The sequence below is a fragment of the Rattus rattus genome, chromosome 17 (genome assembly GCF_011064425.1).
Source record: "Rattus rattus isolate New Zealand chromosome 17, Rrattus_CSIRO_v1, whole genome shotgun sequence".
Classification (NCBI taxonomy): Eukaryota; Metazoa; Chordata; class Mammalia; order Rodentia; family Muridae; genus Rattus; species Rattus rattus.
The window spans coordinates 43,822,367-43,841,178 of record NC_046170.1 but is presented as its reverse complement, the minus strand read 5'-3'; the positions used below and the strand labels follow the sequence as shown (position 1 = coordinate 43,841,178).

At 51.9% G+C, this 18,812-nt stretch overlaps 1 protein-coding gene across 1 annotated transcript in view; it reads right to left on the bottom strand.

Moving 5' to 3' along the window:
• Galnt2 (polypeptide N-acetylgalactosaminyltransferase 2) overlaps positions 1-18,812 on the bottom strand; it is a 112,432-nt gene that overhangs the window by 38,703 nt on the left and 54,917 nt on the right. Inside the window, exons 2-3 of the mRNA XM_032887406.1 lie at positions 10,753-10,846; positions 2,241-2,394 (exon numbers count right to left, since the gene is read on the bottom strand). Of these exons, the coding sequence (XP_032743297.1) occupies positions 2,241-2,394; positions 10,753-10,846 (248 nt within the window). The remainder of the gene's footprint in view (positions 1-2,240; positions 2,395-10,752; positions 10,847-18,812) is intronic.

Genomic DNA, 18,812 nt, shown 5'->3' with positions numbered 1-18,812 from the left:
ACTGTCCACACAGAAGCACTTCTAAATGGCCTCACAAGCTAAGAGACCTGCCTGGTCATGTCCCACTGCTGCGGGATGCCAGGAAGGCTCACAGACTCATAGACACCACGATCTCTAAGTCATTCAGGACCTGCTGGGCCACCTCTGCCCCTGAGGCCCATGGAGGTGGCCTTTCTTCTGTTGCTTTTGTTTACCACACCTGGACCTTCCAATGATGGAGGGTGGCATTCAGTATGGACAGATGACCATCTTCCCACAAGTCCTCACATGGCCAAGGGGAAGACTCCCCTCAACCCCTTCATCTCCCTCTCTCCCCCTACCTGATTCCTCCCTTGAACTCCTACTGGGATCCCAGTGGATCAGGATCCTTTCGCACAACTTTATTCAACCTTAACCATGCCTGATAAAGAAGCTTTCTCCAAACAAAGACACATCAGAGGCTTGGGACTTCAATATGTCAGTTCGTCCACAAACACCCATGCTCCCACTGGCTGCTGGTCAGAGGGAATGAAGACTTCTGGTGGGGTCCCCTGAGCCAAAAGATCAGAAAACAATCTCCGTCCTGTCATTCTGCAGGGGGCAGGAGTCCCAGATGTAAGGACCAGGTGGAGAGAGCCTGGGCATCTGGTCCTGAACCTGCTTTCACTGGTCGGCTTCCAGCTGCACAGCCACGGGAGGTTGATTTCTGCTTGTGTGAGGGCTTCAGAGTTAAAGCCAGACTCTCACATGAAAGGGTCTCGTTGCCGTCCCTGTTCTAGAAACCTTAGGGAGCTGGAGAGAAAGCCTGATGTTTTCCACTGGTGCCATGAGGTGGATTCCTGGGGCCAACAAGAGAGGCCAACGCCTGTCAGGATCTAATGTACCCAATCCAACCAATGGGGCTTCCACATAGCAAAGGAGGCTGACACGGACCAGGCAGAAACCAACCCATTCTGGGAGGAATAATCAAAGATTAGTTTGGACAGTTATTCCAAAAATACTGGAAGAAAATATGTCTGTAGACTTTGAGGGAATTTTAAATTAAGCTCACAAGAGAGGCAGCAGCTCAGAATCCAGCCCCAAATCACGCCTTTTCCTGCTCACAGGAGAGCTGGCCAAGGTGAAATCTTAGTGGGAAAACCAGCTAGCACCAGCTGGTGGCAAGGCTCACCAATCCCACAGAGCTCAAACCTCAGTTATCTCAAGTGGCCAGGTGACATTTTATCCTGGCTTCTGAGGTCTATCCCGAGGCCGAAACCCTGGATAAGTTTCTTTTCTCAATTCTGTGTTTAAAAAAAAAAAAAAAAAAAAAAAAAAAAAAAAAAAAAAAAAGCAAAAAAAAAAAAAAAAAAAAACAAAAAAAACCTGACAAGATGAAGAAATTAGGGTGTATTTTGTCTCACAGCGCTAAGCACAGTTTACCACGTCGGGGCAGGCCTGAGGCAGAAACACAAGGCAGCTGGTCACCTTACATCTGCCAGGAATCGGAGAGGCATACGGTGCTCAGCTAAGCTTCTGGTTTTTATTCAGCCTGGGACCCCAGCTCACACTGGGACGCTGCCCACATGAGGTGAGACCCACATCAATTAATCTAATCTAGAAATACAGCCAGAGCCCTGTCCCTGAGGTGACTGTAATCCTGTCAAATTGACAGCCACTGGCTCTTAGCACTTCCTAGTCCAGTGCCTCTGTTTCTTCTCTGGGACATGAAGGCAATTGTAGGGGAGATGGCCAAGGATGGAAAGGTGCCCCTTTCCTTGTAAGCAGCGGCAGAATAGACTCCAGTGTCTGAGAATGCTTTGAGCTGAGCTCAGTGGAGTCAGCGTCCTAAAATCCCAAAGAGCGTGCGGACGGCCCTTCTCCTCAGCGTCTGGAGTACACACTATCTCCTGTCCTCCTGCCCCCTGGTCCCTCCCAGCTCTGCTGAGACCATAGTTTAATCTCTGGTTTCCAGAATATTGTTCCCAACTACAGCTGGCCCAGTAAGAGGAAGTTAGATCTTTTTTCTCCCTTCCGAGACTGTGAACGGTATTTTATGAGTGCAGCTCAAAAAGACTAAAGGTTTGGCCAAGTACAAGGCCCATGCAACTTTCTCCTTCTGACTCCTCTGCTGGCCAACAGCCTGCTACCTCTGCCGGAGGCCAAGAGGCTCACTTCAGGATCTTTCCTTCTTTGACAGCAAACACTACCTGGGTGAGGAAATGCAGCGCTACAAAGGAGAGAGTCTCCGGCTCGTTTCCCACACGCTTGGAGAGACTTACTGTTCGTGCCGTGTGTCAGGGATGCTTCTGTCCATGCGTAGCTTGTCGCTTTCCACCTGGTTGAACTTGTTGCGTGCATAGGGGTCCTGCCCAGAGCGAACCATCGTACCGCCGACATACGCCTCCTGGTTAAAGTCTGGCCACCGGACTTTGCCTGGAAAAAGCAAAGCAGAGGGTGTGGGACAAGTGGACAGGAGACCAGAGAGGGTTGCCAGAGCCGGCAGTAAGTGTTAGGCTTGTCTGGGGATGACAACTGTAATCAAGGGTAGTTGAGAGGGCCCTGAACATTGTCACACAGGAGCTGAGACTATGCAAGACAAGAGTTCAGGCTTCACACAGCTCCCCCCTCCCCTCCGAGACAGAGCCGGCAACTCCGGCACCATTTTTCTTTCTGGGAAGGGGATGCTCTCATGGATTTTGGTCATGCCCCCGAAGCATCCCAGGCAGGCAAAGGAAATGATGCAGGTATAAATTAATAAAGCACTCCAGTGTGCAGCCAGGCGCCACCAGGATAAATGTTTGGGCTGTTGGAGTCCAAAACCAGCATCTAGAGCAGGGCTACCCTGAGATAGTGCTGAGGGCGTTGTTCAGCAGCAGCAGGGGGACTGAGAACTCTAGGCCTCCTACAGACGGACGGACGCTTGAGGAGAAAGTCAGTGGCTAAGGTGAGTGGTGGGTGGGGATGTGGGTGCTGGACTCACGCCACCCAGCGTGCTGTCTGGTTTCATGTAGTTCAGGCTATCCTCAGATTATCCTCGGACTCACTAGGTAGCTGAGGATGAGGCCCCGCCTTCGTGCCCAGCCCTGTCCTTTGACCTCACTAGAATCGTCACATCCTCCCCTCTTTGCTCCCCGTGAAGAGGTCCCTGAGCTGCTAACTACCACTGGGCTAACGGTATCCATTGTTCATTCCTGCAACTGCCCGTGCAAGCAATACACTGAAAACATTTCTTCCCTGAATCCCACTGCTGTTGGCAGACTCACTGGCCATCAGGAGAGGGGCACCTTCCTGCAATGTAGAAAATGCCACGCCCTAAGAAAGAGCATTTGCACAGTCCCCTCAGGCCTCCTGAGGAGTACTCTCTGTAGCTGTCAGGAGGCCTGGCCCTGAGGAGAAGTGGACAGTGTGACTGTCAGAGACACCCGAACATGGCAGAAGGATCCAGCCATTCCTCGAATGCAGGTCTGTCCTTGAGGAGAAGGCTCTAGAATAGCCTGCCTGTTCCCCAACTTTCATCACTCAGTCTTGCCTTGGTGCCTCAGAGGCACCGGTCACAGGCTGGTGTCATGCTAGTTCCAAAGGCACCGATGAGAAAAGGCGGGCTCACATCTGGCCCCACTGGAGTGAATGTTCATGTTCTGAGGGTGAGGGAGGCAGGCTAGGGAAGCATATCTAAACCTGGGGACCAGAAAGCTGCACAGAAGGCCTGTCTGAAGTGAGTTCAGGGGCTCCTGTGATAGCGATCGATGCCATTAGTCTCCTGCAGCTCTGCCCTCCGACCATGGCCATCGGCAGCTGGACACGTGTCCCACCTTGCTAGGATGTTGGCATGAAATCACAGGAACGTAATATCATTCCCTTTCAGAAATCATGGTAGGGTGTGAGAACACTACAGGGGCTGGGGGAAGGGGAGGGGAGAGGGGAGGGAGGAAAGGGAGGGGAGGGAGGAGAAGGATGGGGGAGGGGTTGCAGATGCATTTATCTGTGACTATGACATGCATCGTGCCAGCCCTCAGCAGCTTCGAGGCATTCCTACGAATGGCTAGAGCCTCACAGTTCCCACTTGTCCTCAGCAGAGGGAGGGAGGGAGGGCACAGGTGCAGCCTATGTTTTCATGTGGGTGTGACAGAAAATTGACTTCATCATCTAATAATGGTTTGAAACCCATAATCTGAAAAACATTGGGCTCAACAACACTGTAGGAATTGGTCTGTATCACGCAGAATTGTCAGGTTGGAGACTCCTGGGGCAGAGACCGCAGAAAAGAGAGGAGGAAAGCTCAGGGGAGCGGCCAGCTCATCTCTTAGTCGGCCTCCACTCAGCCTGGCCCAAGCCCTCTAAGCTAGACCCACACTTGAGCCACGCCCATGCCACGACCCCGCCCACACCACGACCCCGCCCATACCATGACCCCGCCCACACCACGACCCCCGCCCACACCATGACCCCGCCCATACCATGACCCCGCCCACATCTGAGACAGGCAGGCAGCCAGGCACAGAGAGCTGAGACCAAGACAGAGCAGCCACAGGATAGGAAGATGAACCCCATCCTGGTATTAACAGGGCACCTGTACTCCTAACATCTTAAAATTTTCCAGTTTAGAAATTACAATTTTCAGAAAAGAAATTATCAATCTCATGATAAGTTAAGAAAGAGGATTAAGGAAAAAGCTCCAGTCACCAGCCAGAGCCCCACTCCCCCATGCCCCACCTTGGGCTAATGGAAAATCCTGAGATAACGTCACACAGGAGGCAGCAGGGAAATAAGGTGTGCATCTGTGAGAACCACAGGGCTCATCACCCAAGCCGGTCGTGAAGCAGGTGCTCACTGACTAGGGGTGTGAAACAGGCGTGACCTCTGAGCTGAGCTGCACGCTGTTGTGTATGCTGAGACCAGCCATAAAAATGAGGTCCTGCTGGGGCTGGTGCCTCACACTTTTCATCCCAGCACTCGGGAGGAGAGGCAAGCGGATCTCTGTGAGTTTGAGACCAGCCCGGTCTACAAATCAAGTCTTGGACAGCCAGGGCTGTTACACCACACAGAAACCCTGTCTCCAGAGACAGACAGACAGACAGACAGACAGACAGACAGATAGACAGACAAGGGGGGAGGTGCCACAATGACAGCCTCCTCAACTGCCTGGGTTGGAACAGGAAGGGCTGGCATGTCCTTACCCAAGCCTCAGGCAGCCAGCAGGAGTCCCTGCCTCTCTTAAAATTGTTCACCAATTGTTCCAAGGCCACCTTGGAGACCACGCCTTCTGAGGAGCACTGGCCATGAGGTTCCCATTCATCCTGGTATCAATCCAGTCTCCCACTCCTCCCCGTAAGATGAGATGAGACTCCCTGGTTAGAGCCCCAGCCACCCACCCGCTAGTTCTCCCTCAGAGCATCCTAGGTACTAAGCATGTCACAGACCCTGCCGGCCACTGCTGGACCACTGTGGTCTCCCCTGGACCAAACACCTGAAGCTGAGTGTGACTCGGAAGAGCACAGCATCACGCTGGCTGGCACTCTCTCTCCGGCTGCAACAGACCAGGAAAGACCGCCAACTGGCAGTCAGGAAACAAGGAGCCTAGGCTAAAGCCAAGGCTCTTCAGGATAAAAACAACTGCCTACATGGAGCTTGGAGCTCCTTGTAATGCCATCCCCAGGTGTGTGTGTGTGTGTGTGTGTGTGTGTGTGTGTGTGTGTGTGTGTGTGTGTGGTGGGGGTGGGTGAACAGCCTTCCTCTCCTGTCCACTCACTGCTGTGCTGACTCTGATGGCCAACGGAGGCAACCTGGAGGAAGGGCTGGGCTAACAGGAAGAGGACTCGGGAACAGCCCTTGCCCATCATGCGTAGCCGTAACCATGGAAACAACAGTTCAGAGTTAGGAAAGGGTGAGCCTGGACCACTACTGCCCTTGGAAGATGAGGGGTGAGTCCCTGTGGGCCATGAAGGGTGACACTAGGCATGGTATGGTGCTGTCAGGAGACCTCCCTGCCCCCCCCCCAGGTCGTCTTCTGGGCCTTTCTACACTGTCCTGTCCTGGTAACTGTCTGCCCTCCCTCAGGCCACCCACAGCTCCCTTACCCATGATGACTCCCCGAGAAGCCTCAGGTCTGGCCTGAGGTCTGGACTGCAGCAAAAATTCTTAGTTAGACATGGTTGGGCTGCAGAGGCTTCTCTACTCCAGATCCCCCTGTGGGGCTCATGAGTCACACCCTGGCTGCGATCCGTGGACTCCCCAGTTCAGTGTGAGGACTTCCCACATCACCTGCCCTTGGCCAGGAGCAGCTGGTGGCCGCATCCACGGGCCTGCTACACACAGAAACAGAGGCCCTGGGATGCTATCTGCCCAGCCTGGGCTTGGGTGACCGGGACAGAGGACTCCTCGGGGCCAGAGGAAAGATGATGTCAAGTTTCTAACAATTATCTAAGTGAAGTTGAAAGGACGGCAGCACTTTCAATCAGGATGAGCCAGGCTTTATAAGACTCATATTAATACATGCTAACAAAATAATGTAGATTTCTTTGTAAAGATTTGTTTTTATTAAACCTCATCCTTGAAAGAACAATTTCGTCAATCTATGATGTTTTCGCAGAACTAGCATGGCCACGTGCATGTTTGAAGTCAGGCACTGAGAGACAAGCACATGGGCTTTAGAGGCTTTGGGGAGCAAGGGTGGGGTACCTAGCACGTGCTCCTGAGGATGGGTGCACCCTTGGTCACCTCAGGTGTCTGCAATAGCCAGGAGCCTGCGGGTCAGGGGCTCTGAGGCTCTGAGTTCGGCACAGATATGGACGCCCCAGCAGAGGCAGCTCAAGCAAATGCCGGCCCCCCTGGACAACCACCTGTGTGGAGTGGAACCACCTTCTCCTGGGACAGCGTGGGAAGCAAGCTAGCAGCAACCCACAGACAGAGGCCTGTGCTATGAAGCCCCTGAGTTTCGTGGCTGATCTCACACTGAACCTAATTTTCTTTTGCTTAAAAGAAAAACCTCATGATGTCCCTGCTCCAGTAAGCACGCAGCACAGAAGGGAAGGCCAGGACTGCAGCCTGCCAGCCCGCTCTCACAGTGAAGGGAGGGAAGGCCGCCATTGCTGGGTGTCCGCTGAAATAGAGCACCCTAAAATAACTCGTTATTAGGGATGGAAGTGCAGGAAACCCAAAGCAATGAAAAGTCCCTCATCAATAGATCTAAGGAGCCACCAGATGTTCCAGGAGAGACACTCGGAGTTAGTTTAGAATGATCGATGCTATCGGAGTTAGTGTAGAATTGATCGATGCTATCGGATGAGCGGCTTCACAGCAGGGAGCAGGGGGCAGCTGCTGCACATCCGTGAGGTTTTGCCCAGCTCTTCTCGAATGAGTCTCCAAAGACTCGTCTCTAACCTGCGCAGGGTTCTTCTGCTTGCATGTTTGTTTGGGGGACAGGGTCGCTCTATGTAGCCCAGGCTAGCCTGCAGTCAGTCCGTTTTCCCTCTTAAGCCTCTCTACAGAAGCAGTCACGTTTACTGCAGGGTCCTCGCTCAACACTGCCTCCACCTGCTTCAGTCACCCCAGTCATCCCCTAATTCATCTACTAATTCAGTACTGCTGAAAATCCAGCTCCCAGAGGACAACTGCCTACTTCTGCAGGGAGTATGGGCTGTGGCTGTCCCCAGTGTGTGAGTGAGTGAATGGTTCCAGGAACCTGGTGGCTCCTTAGTTCTGTGAGGGCACCCAGCAGTTGTGGGCAGGAACCAGAAGGAACTGGCCTAACACCAAAGCTGGGGGACGACAGAAGAAAACAAAACTATGGACCACATTTTTCCACAGACATACGCAGAAGTCCTCAACAAAATATTAGCAAATTAAATCAGGGAATGTAGAAAAAGAATTCCATTCTACAGGTGGGACTTACGATACTTATGCAAGGTTGGCTGGACAAATGAATAATCAACGAAACATTCACACGACCATATCAAATGACGCAGAAAAGGCCCCTGACAAAACCCGACGCTCCTTCAGGACAAACTCTCAGCAAACTAATGTCTGAGACAAATCCACAGTTCAAATGAGACCGTGCTTATTCGTATGCAAAGTATGAAAGAAACAACAACAAACTACCTAGAAGTAATCCTTCAGGACAGGAGACAGTTCAAAGGGTTGTGTCATTGTACAGGGACAAAGTAAAAGTCAGACAGTTAGTGGAAAGAGGTTATTCCCTTTCCCTAGTTTCCGGGCAAACATGTCATTGTATATTGCAGCAGTCTAGTTCACTAGGGGTTCACAAAGTAAAGTCAGAAACAGGGTCAGTCCATGTATAGTCTTTGGGTAGTGGCTTAGTCCCTGAAGCTCTGGTTGGTTGGCATTGCTGTACAACAAGTGGAATTTAAAGTCAGGATCACAGCATCACCTGCACCGGAACTCCCCAGAAGGAATCTTACATTTAAATTCGAACGACTACACATCAGAGCTATGGGAAGAACACCACAGAGCTTTGATGAAAGACACCATAGAAAACTGGGATAAGTGGCCACATAAGCCATGTCTGTGAGTAGGGAACACATCACTGTCACATGTCAGTTCTCTCAGATCCATAGATCCAATGCTAAACCAATGAACGTCTCAGCGAGCTGTTTTGTGGCTATCAACGGATAGACTCTAATTTCAAGTGGGACAGCAGAAGATTCAGAAGGGTTGTTGCCATCCTGAAGAAGAAAAATGGAGTCAGGGGCTGACGTCACCCTGACTTTCTATAAAGTTGCAATAATTATGACTTTGGTAAAATGCATAAATATATTAACTGATCTGAATAAAACCCCACAAACACATGCACACAGTCAGCTGACTTTTGACGAAGGAAAGATAACAGAGAAAAAGTAAACTTTGAAAAGACGATACGGGCTGGAGAGATGGCTCAGTGGTTAAGAGTACTGGCTGCTCTTCCCGAGGTCCTGAGTTCAATTCCCAGCAACCACATGGTGGCTCACAACCATCTGTAATGGGATCTGATGCCCTCTTCTGGTGTGTCTGAAGACAGCTACAGTGTTCTCATAAATAATAAGTACATAAATCTTTAAAAAAAAAAAAAAAGAAAAAGAAGAAAAGACAAACACAATTAACACAAATTAAATCAACATTAGTTCAAATCCCTTATATTTTGACCACAGAACTTATGCTCCCACTTGATAAAGCCAGTGGCAGTTTAACTCAGCGTTCGCAGATGTGAAACGAGGGTGTGAGTTGTTCATAAATCGAAGTAAGTCAGTTAGATACATGCACTCCTCTTTGTATTCCTGGTATCAAGGGTGAAAAAGGAACCCTTGAGCATACATCTCACGTAGGTAATAGCTTCTTTGCATAGCTTTCTTTAGAAAATACTTAGTCGCAGTATATAAATAGGTTACCTACACATTTAATTTCATCATTTTGCCCCAAAACTATAGATCTGTTCTGTTTTATTCTGTTTTATGACTTTTTTTTTTCTTGGCCCAGCGTTAATGAAGATCACAGACTGTTGGAAGGAAATGCTTTGTTTTCCACAATACAAGTAGCCATTAGACAGAAACAACCAACTGACCCTAACAGCCATCGGTTGCCTAGCCTGAGTGCCTGGCAGGCTGAGAGCAGCAGCTTCTTACCCTTCGCACAGCTCACATCCATAGAGCTCCGCAGACATACAAGCAGAACGCACCTGTTCCGACGCTGGTAGGCTGCAGCGTGCTTCCCGGGGGTGTTACTACCGTGAAGCAGTGTAGCTACGAACGTGTACATATTGTACACGACTAGCAACCTCCGTAACGCACCTTCTTCTGGCGTTTACAGGCATCCACACAGATGTGTACACACATACACATGCACACAAAATAAAAATGGAAAAATAAACCTAAAAGTAATTAGCCAGAGAGACATGAAGTGACTTGAGGTATATATTAGTAGGTAAATGCACCAATCTGTCGACTCTGATCCAATCTTAGGCCATGCCAGAAAGGGGAGTGCAGAGCAATAAGATCTGGGGCTTGGCAGGAGGTGGGAGAGGGAGGGGGAACAGAGGGGGCAGAGCACAGGAGGCTCCAGGATGGTCACTCTACTCTGACACTTGATGGATCTGTCACACGTTTGTCAGAACTCACAGGATGTGGGGCTGGAGGAGTACCCATGCAGTCCCGGACGACAAGGCGGCCATCCACTGCATACCAGCAACTCCAGCTTTAAGGAAGGCAGAGACTAGAGAATTGCTGGGGCTTGCTGAGAAAACATGGGTCCCTAGTTTAAGAAAAGACCCTGCTTCAAAGGAACAGGTTGAGAGTGACAGAGGACAATGTCCTTTTCTGACCTCTGCACACGCACTCACCCTCCTTCCCCAAGCACGTTCGCATGCTCGCACGCTCGCACAGAGTGAGCCCCACCACCAAGCATGACCCTGATTTAATGTAGCCCACGGCCTGTTCCCAGCACCCCAGTCTGGTGAGATGCAGACAGGCGGTGGGGAGCTGCGTGCACGGCATGTGAACATTCCGGATCTTCTGTCAATTTTGCTATGAACCTAAAACTCTTTAACAACAACAAAAAAGGTCAAGTCAATTTGAAATTTTTTCACGAACTGGAACTTCAGATCCTGTTGCTTATACTTTACTCTGTTTCTCTTTCAATAAATTCTGCTGACCGCACACCCGGGTCCTGACAGGAAAAGCCAAGGTGTGTTCTCCGGCAGGCCCGGCAGCTTAAGTCATTCACTCTGCCCCACGCCAGCGCTCTTAGCACTGTATTCAGACCATTGACAATCAGGAGGGCCGTGACCCAGCCCCAGACTCCTACCTGGAGGGAGGGTCTCCACACTCTGAGCTTTCTCATCTCCTCTGCTGTGGTGAAGATCTTTCTTTTTAATGGAGTCGATGTCATTCCAGTCACCCTGGAGAAACAAAGACATCGCGTGAGTTGTCTGCATCTGTCCCCTCGCCTTCACTCAGCTTCTCCACCTCAAAGTGGTTTCATGAGGCCATCACGCCTGGGACCTCAGCAGTGAGCGGCCAGCACTCCCAACGCAGGGTGATCCTTGTCATCACCCAGAGGTCCAGTGAGGACCATAGCAACCATGAGGACCATAGCAACCATGTGCTGAGCACCGCACTGTCATAGGGTCCTGGGAAATCTCACAGGGCTGGGCCCTCTGAGCTCCTAAGGTGACAAAGGGCACATTAATCCTACAGAGCTACACCAGGAACTCACAGGGGACTGCCGGGGAGCCGGCCTGCAGACCCAGACATAAGCTTTGGTGGAATCTGTCCCACCCATCTGGGCAAGCACTCGGCTGTCATTGATCAACACTGAATTGCACTAAACGACAGCCTCACAGCCACACAGCTTAAGGCATGATCCACCCACTTCGATCTGACTGCTGAGAGTAAGAGGTGCTTCTGTGCAAAACCCAAACAGGAGACCTCCCGTGGGCCCAGCCTTCTGGAAGGCCCTGAGCAGATGAGGATCCTGGAAGTAGGAACCTTCCCTGGCAGCCCGGCCTGCTCTCCACGTAGCCAAACTCTCTGGACCGGCCTGCTGTGGGTGCTTTCCTAGGTGCTGTGCTGGATCTAAGAAAGGCTTCCTCTAAGTGTCACTTGCTCTGCGCATAATCTGCCTTTAAGGGGAGCCATCCAGCTCTCAGTCCCTCCTCTTTCTGGGGCTTTCCTTCCTCCCTTGGCTTCTGTGGTACAGTGATATGGCTGGCTTGTCATGGGAAGGTGGGGGGGGTATGTGAGGGGGTGGGTGGGGGGTTCGAGGGGTGTGGTGGGGAGAGTATGCAGAGGGGTGGGGGAAGTGTTTGAGGGGGTTGGGTGGGGGTAGTATGCAGAGGGGGTGGGGTAGGGGACTGTGCAAGGGGGGGAGTGTGCAGAGGGGGTGGGGGAGTGTGGGAGGGAATGGGGTAGGGGGTGTGTGAGGGGGTGGGGGTGGGAGAGTGTGCGGAGGGGGCGACAAATGTTTGAACATGCATCTGGACCCTATTTACAATTTTTTCTTACAGCCAGAAGATTCTAAAACGATACTTGTAATCAGTTCTTCTGATTATTGGGCTATAAATAAACTTTGAGCCCACCATTGGTGATGATTGTGCAGTGACCTGGGAAACACAGCAGACTGTGGCTCTGCAATGAAGGGAACGGTGTTGGAAACTAAAACAGCCGGCTCCGGCCCGGCAGGACTGCATGGTGCTCTTTTAATTAAGGCCCCACTTCTATTTCATAGCTGGTCCTGTTAGACTTTCTGACTCATAATACTTCCCTCCCACCAGGGCATCCGACCTCTCAGATACTCTGGTTCCCGGATCAGCTATTTCACCTTGAACGAGATCGAACTCTGATGTGGTCTCTGGAGCTGATGGCTCCAGTCAAGTCCTAGTCTCTGGCAGTCACAGAATCAACGTATCCAGGTCAACTCTCGGCATTTTTCTCAAAACACAATTCCTTCCCACACGCCCCGGGCCTGAGTCTGGGGTGCTAGGCAGGGTTCAGTCAGGGATAATGAGGTGTCACTACTCAATGAGCTTCAAATATGGGAGGCTAGGAGAGCCGCCGTGAGCCCCCAGCCCAGGTTTGCTGCATTGTGGCTTTTCAAGGTAGCAGGTAGCATTCAAGGCCCCCAGGTCCTCTGTGGTCCCAGGAACTGTCTTACATCTCTGTGGACCCTTGGCGGTGGGATGCCCTTGGCTGCGTGGTGAACGGCTAAGGACGGACATAGCTACTCGCACGCTCCGCCCTCACAGGTCCCACTGTTCCTGTGATCGCTTTGACGGTCCCACATCTACAGATCTGAAAAATACATCTAGACCAGCAGCGCTGTTGAAAATGTCCTAATGCTCTGTGTTGTGTTCAGAGCCCACTCGTCCAGGCTGGGACGGGGCACTCTCTGTGCTTCTTCTGCTAGGAGGAAGGAAGACAGAGTCTGCCTAGTGACAGGTCTGTGCTGGTGGGGTGGAGGCAGTAACCACATGGCTTCTGCCATGTTTGTAACAGACATAAAAATATTCCTCTGAAAGAAAACAGAAAATAAACAGGCTGTTTTAAATCTCCCCTTCTGAAACACATTTTTCTCCATGCTAAATTGCTTCAGCTACTAGACCATATGGTCAGGCACAGAACAAGTCCCCAAAATACTCCTGGATGTCGGGTTCCTCAATGTCACCTGTCAGCCTCATTTAGAGACTGCTCAGTAATTATCACCAGGGCTGAGCAGCACAGCAGCACTCGGTTTATAAAAAGCTAGGCCGCCAGATTCCGAAAGAGGGCTTTACTCAGACTTGGAGCCCATCTCAAAATTCAGACGTCCAAACCCACCGAGGTGCTATGTAGCTAGGAGCCAGGCTCTCGGAGAAGAACAGCTCCCAGCTACAGACCACACCTCTCATGGCCAAGTATTTCCACGGAGGGACCCAGAGGGACCCAGAGACTGCCGGCTACTTCCAAGTCCTTGGGGTAGGTCATTCTACCATGGTGGAGCAAAAAAAAAAAAAAAAAAAAAAAAAGCCACAGGTTCCTCCAGACAGGGCTCCCCAGAAGACGGGCTTCCAGACGGCAGGACTCTCCCCAGATGATAGGACTCCCCCTAGATGACAGGCTCCCCCCAGACAGGGCTTCCCTAGACAACAGGGCTTCCCTAGACAACAGGGCTCCCCCAGATGACAGGGCTCCCCAAACAGGGCAAGGCACCTGCTGCTCACTGGGTCAGAGCCTCACTTTCGCTGTTGGCCGAATATCCAACTAGCAGCCACACAAGGGAAAAGGACTGACTCTGGCTCAGGTCCATCACGGCAGGAGAGGCATGGCTGGGGCAGCCTGTGGCTGTGGGCGATGAGAACAGAAGGCTGGGGAGCAGACACAGGACAGAAAGGCTGGGTCACAACCCCCAGGCCTGCATTGTAGAGACGAACTTCATCATCTCCTAAAATTCTTAAAACCTCCCAAAGGAGTGCACCGAACCACCCACCCGACCAATCCAGAGAGAAAGGGGCACCCAGGGTCTGTGAGAGGCCCCCAGCCCCCACAGGGGCAATCACTACATTACAGGTTTCCCAACACAGCCTCGGCAACCCTGACCCCTCGGCCTCGGGAAGCAGCTGGGCTTTACTTGGGAGTTCAACGCCTGTCAGGAGCTCCTCCTCCCCATCACTGGCTGCTGAGGAGTTGAGGGGTGGCTTAGCGCTACAGGTGTGTCTCACGGATCCCTCCCTCGGATCCTTCTCAGAAGCTGTCTGCACCACCACGTGCACAGTGGAAAGGAAAGTAGTGAATCTTCCTGCCCCACCTTACAGGAATGGCGCTGGGACACATCTGAAAACCAGGAAGAGCCCACGACAGATTTCCCAGCCCATGCTGACAGAACTACAACCTTCACTCGGCTAAGAGCCCGAGGGCATGAAGGTGTAAGAGTCAGGGGTCAGTGGAGGAGATGAGAACCCAGTTCAGAGACGTGGCCTCCCACACAGCCATAAGACGCTGCTCCACGTCTGTGCTCACTGTGCCAAGCGGCTTGTAGAGCTCTGTCCCGCTCAGGAGGGCAGAGGGCAAGGTTCAGTGAGGTCTGGGTGAGTGTGCTCTGTAGACGCTCAGTTGACCTCGGGCCACAGGCGCCACGCGACAAAGGTCATCCGTGTGTTTGTTTGGCTGTGTGTGCTCATGGGGAGGCTGCCTGCTGAGAAACATCAGGTGCACTCGGTGCTCTGGAGCACTGTAACTGGAGCACGCTAACTGGTGCTCCACCAGGAAACCCCCCCCCCACACCCCTAGCACGATACCCATTACCCTGCATGCTACCACATACGCCATCAAAGCTGTGCTCTCGGCCACAGGCAAGAGCAATGGTTGCCAGCAACCCAGTCCGCCAGGGGCTCCTGAGACACAGTGAGGAAGATCAGACTTAAGCTGCTCTGTCTGTCTCCTCAGGCAACTAGGGCCGCACTACTTGAAGATCGAGGTGCCACGGGGCCGTGGTGCGGTGCTGCCTTGCTCCCAGTAGGAGCCACCAACTGCACAGTGCCTTGTCACAGCCTGGCTTTGTCTGTCTGTGGACTGAGGGTGGCCTACGGAGCATCTGTGGGGGAAGGTGGCTCTAGGTGACACGTTCCAAGCCCAGGAGCCTGGGGCCAGGGGTTAGACACTGAAGGAAAATGTGGCCTTACACACTCTGAGTCCAAATACACACTCCTCACAAGTCCTCACACACTCGGGTGTGTGTTTGGGCAGAGGCCGGTGACTAGACAAGAACTCCGATTGATAAAATACCCATATAGGCATCCTATATATGCAAGAACTGGATGATGAGTACACAGGAATTCCACACAATATTCACGATGTTCTCCAAGTCTAAAGTTTTAAAGTTTTACAGGTAAAGTGCTCATAGACCTTATTTTCAAAAAAGAGAACGTGGCGCCTAGGCCAGTATCCATCACTGCTTATTTCGGGGTGGGGGTCCTGGACACTCTGACTGGCAGTTTTGAGCAATCTTACCCCCCACCTTCTCCTTTAAGGAAGTAAAGATAGACATCTCTTGGGAAAATTAGTCAACGTGTTGTAAGAGATTAGCCAACCTTAGCAGACATGAGGGGAGAGGGGAGAGACGACCTATTTCCCACTGCATCCCTCCTTCTAAGAGCAGCCGGTATCCCCTAACCATGGCCAATGACATCCACAGGAGGCCGGTGTGAGCACAGGATAGGTAAGCAGCTGCATGTGACCTCACCCTGGATTCTGAGGAGGAGTCTGGGAGCCACGGGAACCAATTCAGCTTTCGGTCCTGTTCCTGGAGGCAGAGGCAGAGGCCTCAGGATAAGGTGGTGGAGTGCGTGGGTGAGCTGGGTGTGACCTGGGCGTGGCGCCCACACCCGTTCCCTGCCTATGAATGGAGATCCTGCGTGTGCAGTGGTGTGGACAGCCCTTTCTTGGCCCCGGTTCTGTTTGTCCTGGGCTTCTGGCTCCAGTCGAAGCAGATCCTCTCGTAGTACAGAAGTGACACATATCAAAGGCTTGACTAGAACATGTCTTCCACATAAAAGGGAGGGGCTTTTAGCAAATGCTTTCCCCTGGGACTCATCCCAGTCAATCACATTTTTAAACTAAAGAAAGTAAAGCTTCCAAACAGATGACAGGAAAGTGGTGGAAAGGCTCAGCAGTCAGACAGCACTTCACAGTGTACAGCCCAGGGTGAGGGTACAGCAGAGGGCAACAGAACAGGAAACGGGGTCTCGCTGGCTGGTGTGTCCGTAGCCTGGCACATCATTCTCCAGCACACTTCTCACCATGCCTCCTCCTGCCCTATTCGCTACCAGAAGTTTGTCTGTCCATGTCAGCCTCAAACACCCCCAAGGCAGGTCCACTGTGTCCTGGATGATCAGGTCCCATGCAGCCACCGTAGACCCTGGCGACCCTTCAGAAGACACCTTCTTCAGAGCATCCAGAGCTTTCCCCATCGGTGTATCTGGATCAGGGGAGCAGAGGGGCCAGCCCAACACAGCTCCTGGAGCAGAACCAGCATCTTCCAGTCGGGGACCCAGCTATCACATCTTATCAGCCTCAACTAGCACAGCTAAATCTGTTATCTCACGCCATCCGGTCTTCCTTTTACTAAACAGTCTTCATTCACAATGTGTCTGTGGTTTGCTGGCCTCATTTTCCCCGTGAGGAACCACAGGGTGAAAGATGGCTGCTACAATGTAACATTAGGAGCTGATCTACCACACCTGATCCAAAGGCTGGCCTCCTGGGAGTGCCAAGCCCTCCTGACGGCTACCCTACTCAGCGTTCCCATGTCCCCTAAGGAGTAGTGATCAGTGAACACCAACCCTGAAGACAGGCGCAGCTCTTTCTAGGCCCTGAGGCTGGGCTTCACTCCCCCTCCCAGATCTACCCAAGGGCTTCTGCAGAGTTACCGCAATGAAGAATCCCAAATAAGGAACACATTCTATGCGTAACTACTACAGTGTTACTTATACAAGTAGGGAAGAAACTTAAAATATCCTCCTCCAAGCAGTTAATTTATGTTACAGCCCCTTACGAGGATATTACGCATTCATTAAAAATTATAATGATAAAGACCACATCAAATATGCAAAATGCTTATGTTAAGCAGGAGACCAGATTTTATGTACACAATAAAACAACATGGACCAGCCGGGAATGAGACACGGGGAGGCAGAAGAGGAGCTCGTGCTGGGTGAGAGTGCTGGGTGGTGTTTCTATTTCTCCAACTCTTTCGGGTTCTTAAATTATTCTCATGAATAATTTTTAAACCCAGCACAAATATGTTACGGGTGGAGTTATAAATCTACATGGTGCTCAGCACCGCCGAAGAGGCAGACAATCTGGCCAGGCCTGGCCTGAGGTTGCCAACGGTGCCCGGCCACGGAGCTGTTTGCAGAAATGCTGTAGGTCTGGTCTCTGCTCCTCGGGTGTAGTCCACCCAGTAGCCCAGAATCCAAAGGTCCCTGGGAACTCAAGTGAGTACCTAGAGTCACCCCTGCAGACTAGACTTGAGCAATGATGGGTCTGTCTCTACGTCTTTTTGGTAAACACCACTTTCCATACTAAATCTGTTTTCTCCAAAAAAAACCTCAAGAAGCCAAAGTAGCCTTGTGAGATACAGCCATTGCCGTGAGCACACAGCCAAGGCTGGACTGTTAGGAGAACATCGGATGGTGATGTCTTCATAGGAGGCTGGCCATGTGCAGAGAGAGCCAGATGCTCCTACCAGATGCCACATCGGCATTTTGGTGAGACAGAGGACACTGCCTTCTTGAAGCTGGTGCTTCCTGTGGACAGGCCACCTGATGGGGCTGTCCAGCTCTCAGGTGCCCTGTAGTCCGTGTGTGGGCTTTACCACATTTGTGGAGCATCCCATTGAAAAGAGAAGAAAACTGAGACCCAGATGATAGAATTGAGGGCAACCACTGTATACCTCAGTGAAACTGTGGCTGCCTGGGGCAGGGTGCTAGCTCTCTCCACCGCCAGGGACAGTCCTGGGACAGACTGGCTGACCAGATACATGGTCACCCTCTGGCACATGCTGGCCATAGGCTGGTCCACAGTGGCATCCTGGAATCACAGTGCCCCATACCCTGGATGTGGCCCTCGGGAACCAATCAAGAAGCAGAGCGGCTTCCTTCTCTCCCATTAGGGAAGCCTGGTGGGTCTCAATCTAACCAGATTACATCCCGAAGGGCTTCTTCAGAGAGATGTGAAGTAAGCGGGGAAATTCCCATCAGCCCTGGGCTCACTGAACTCCTGATTCCTGCCTTTTCCTGATGCTTCTAGCGAGTTCCAGGAAGCACTGAACATTTCAGCCTCAGAGATGGTAAGCCAGGGTCACCAGAGAGTGTAGGCAAGTCAAGCTCTCGGGTGACAGCTCAGGGCAACAGCCACAGCGTGGGGCAGAGGGTGCCCTGTTTCATCCACTCAGCCCACACACACAGAGCAAGTCCCTGGCCAGCCTGCCCTGTGGCTCACAGATACCCGAAGGAGAGAGCATGGCCTCCAAAGCCTGAAGCCCAAGGCTGGTCCTTCTCATCCTTCTGTTCACGCCTTGTAACGATCTACCTTTCCTATGGGCTTGCAGACAGGCTGACGGCATCCGCCTTTTTCTGTAGGCAGCTGTGAATGAAGGACTTTCTAAAAAAAAAATGGTAGATGGGGCTACAGATGCAGTTCACCACCTGACTTGGGCGTACATGACCTGGACACCTTGGCAGGCTGGGAGCTGCCCAATAGGGGCCCGGAAGCAGATACTCCCAAAGGAGTTTGCATACATTGCCCCTCCCTCTACCACTCTAGCCCCAGGACACTGCTAGTCTCTCTGTCTCTGTCTCTGTCTCTGTCTCTGTCTCTGTCTCTCTCTCT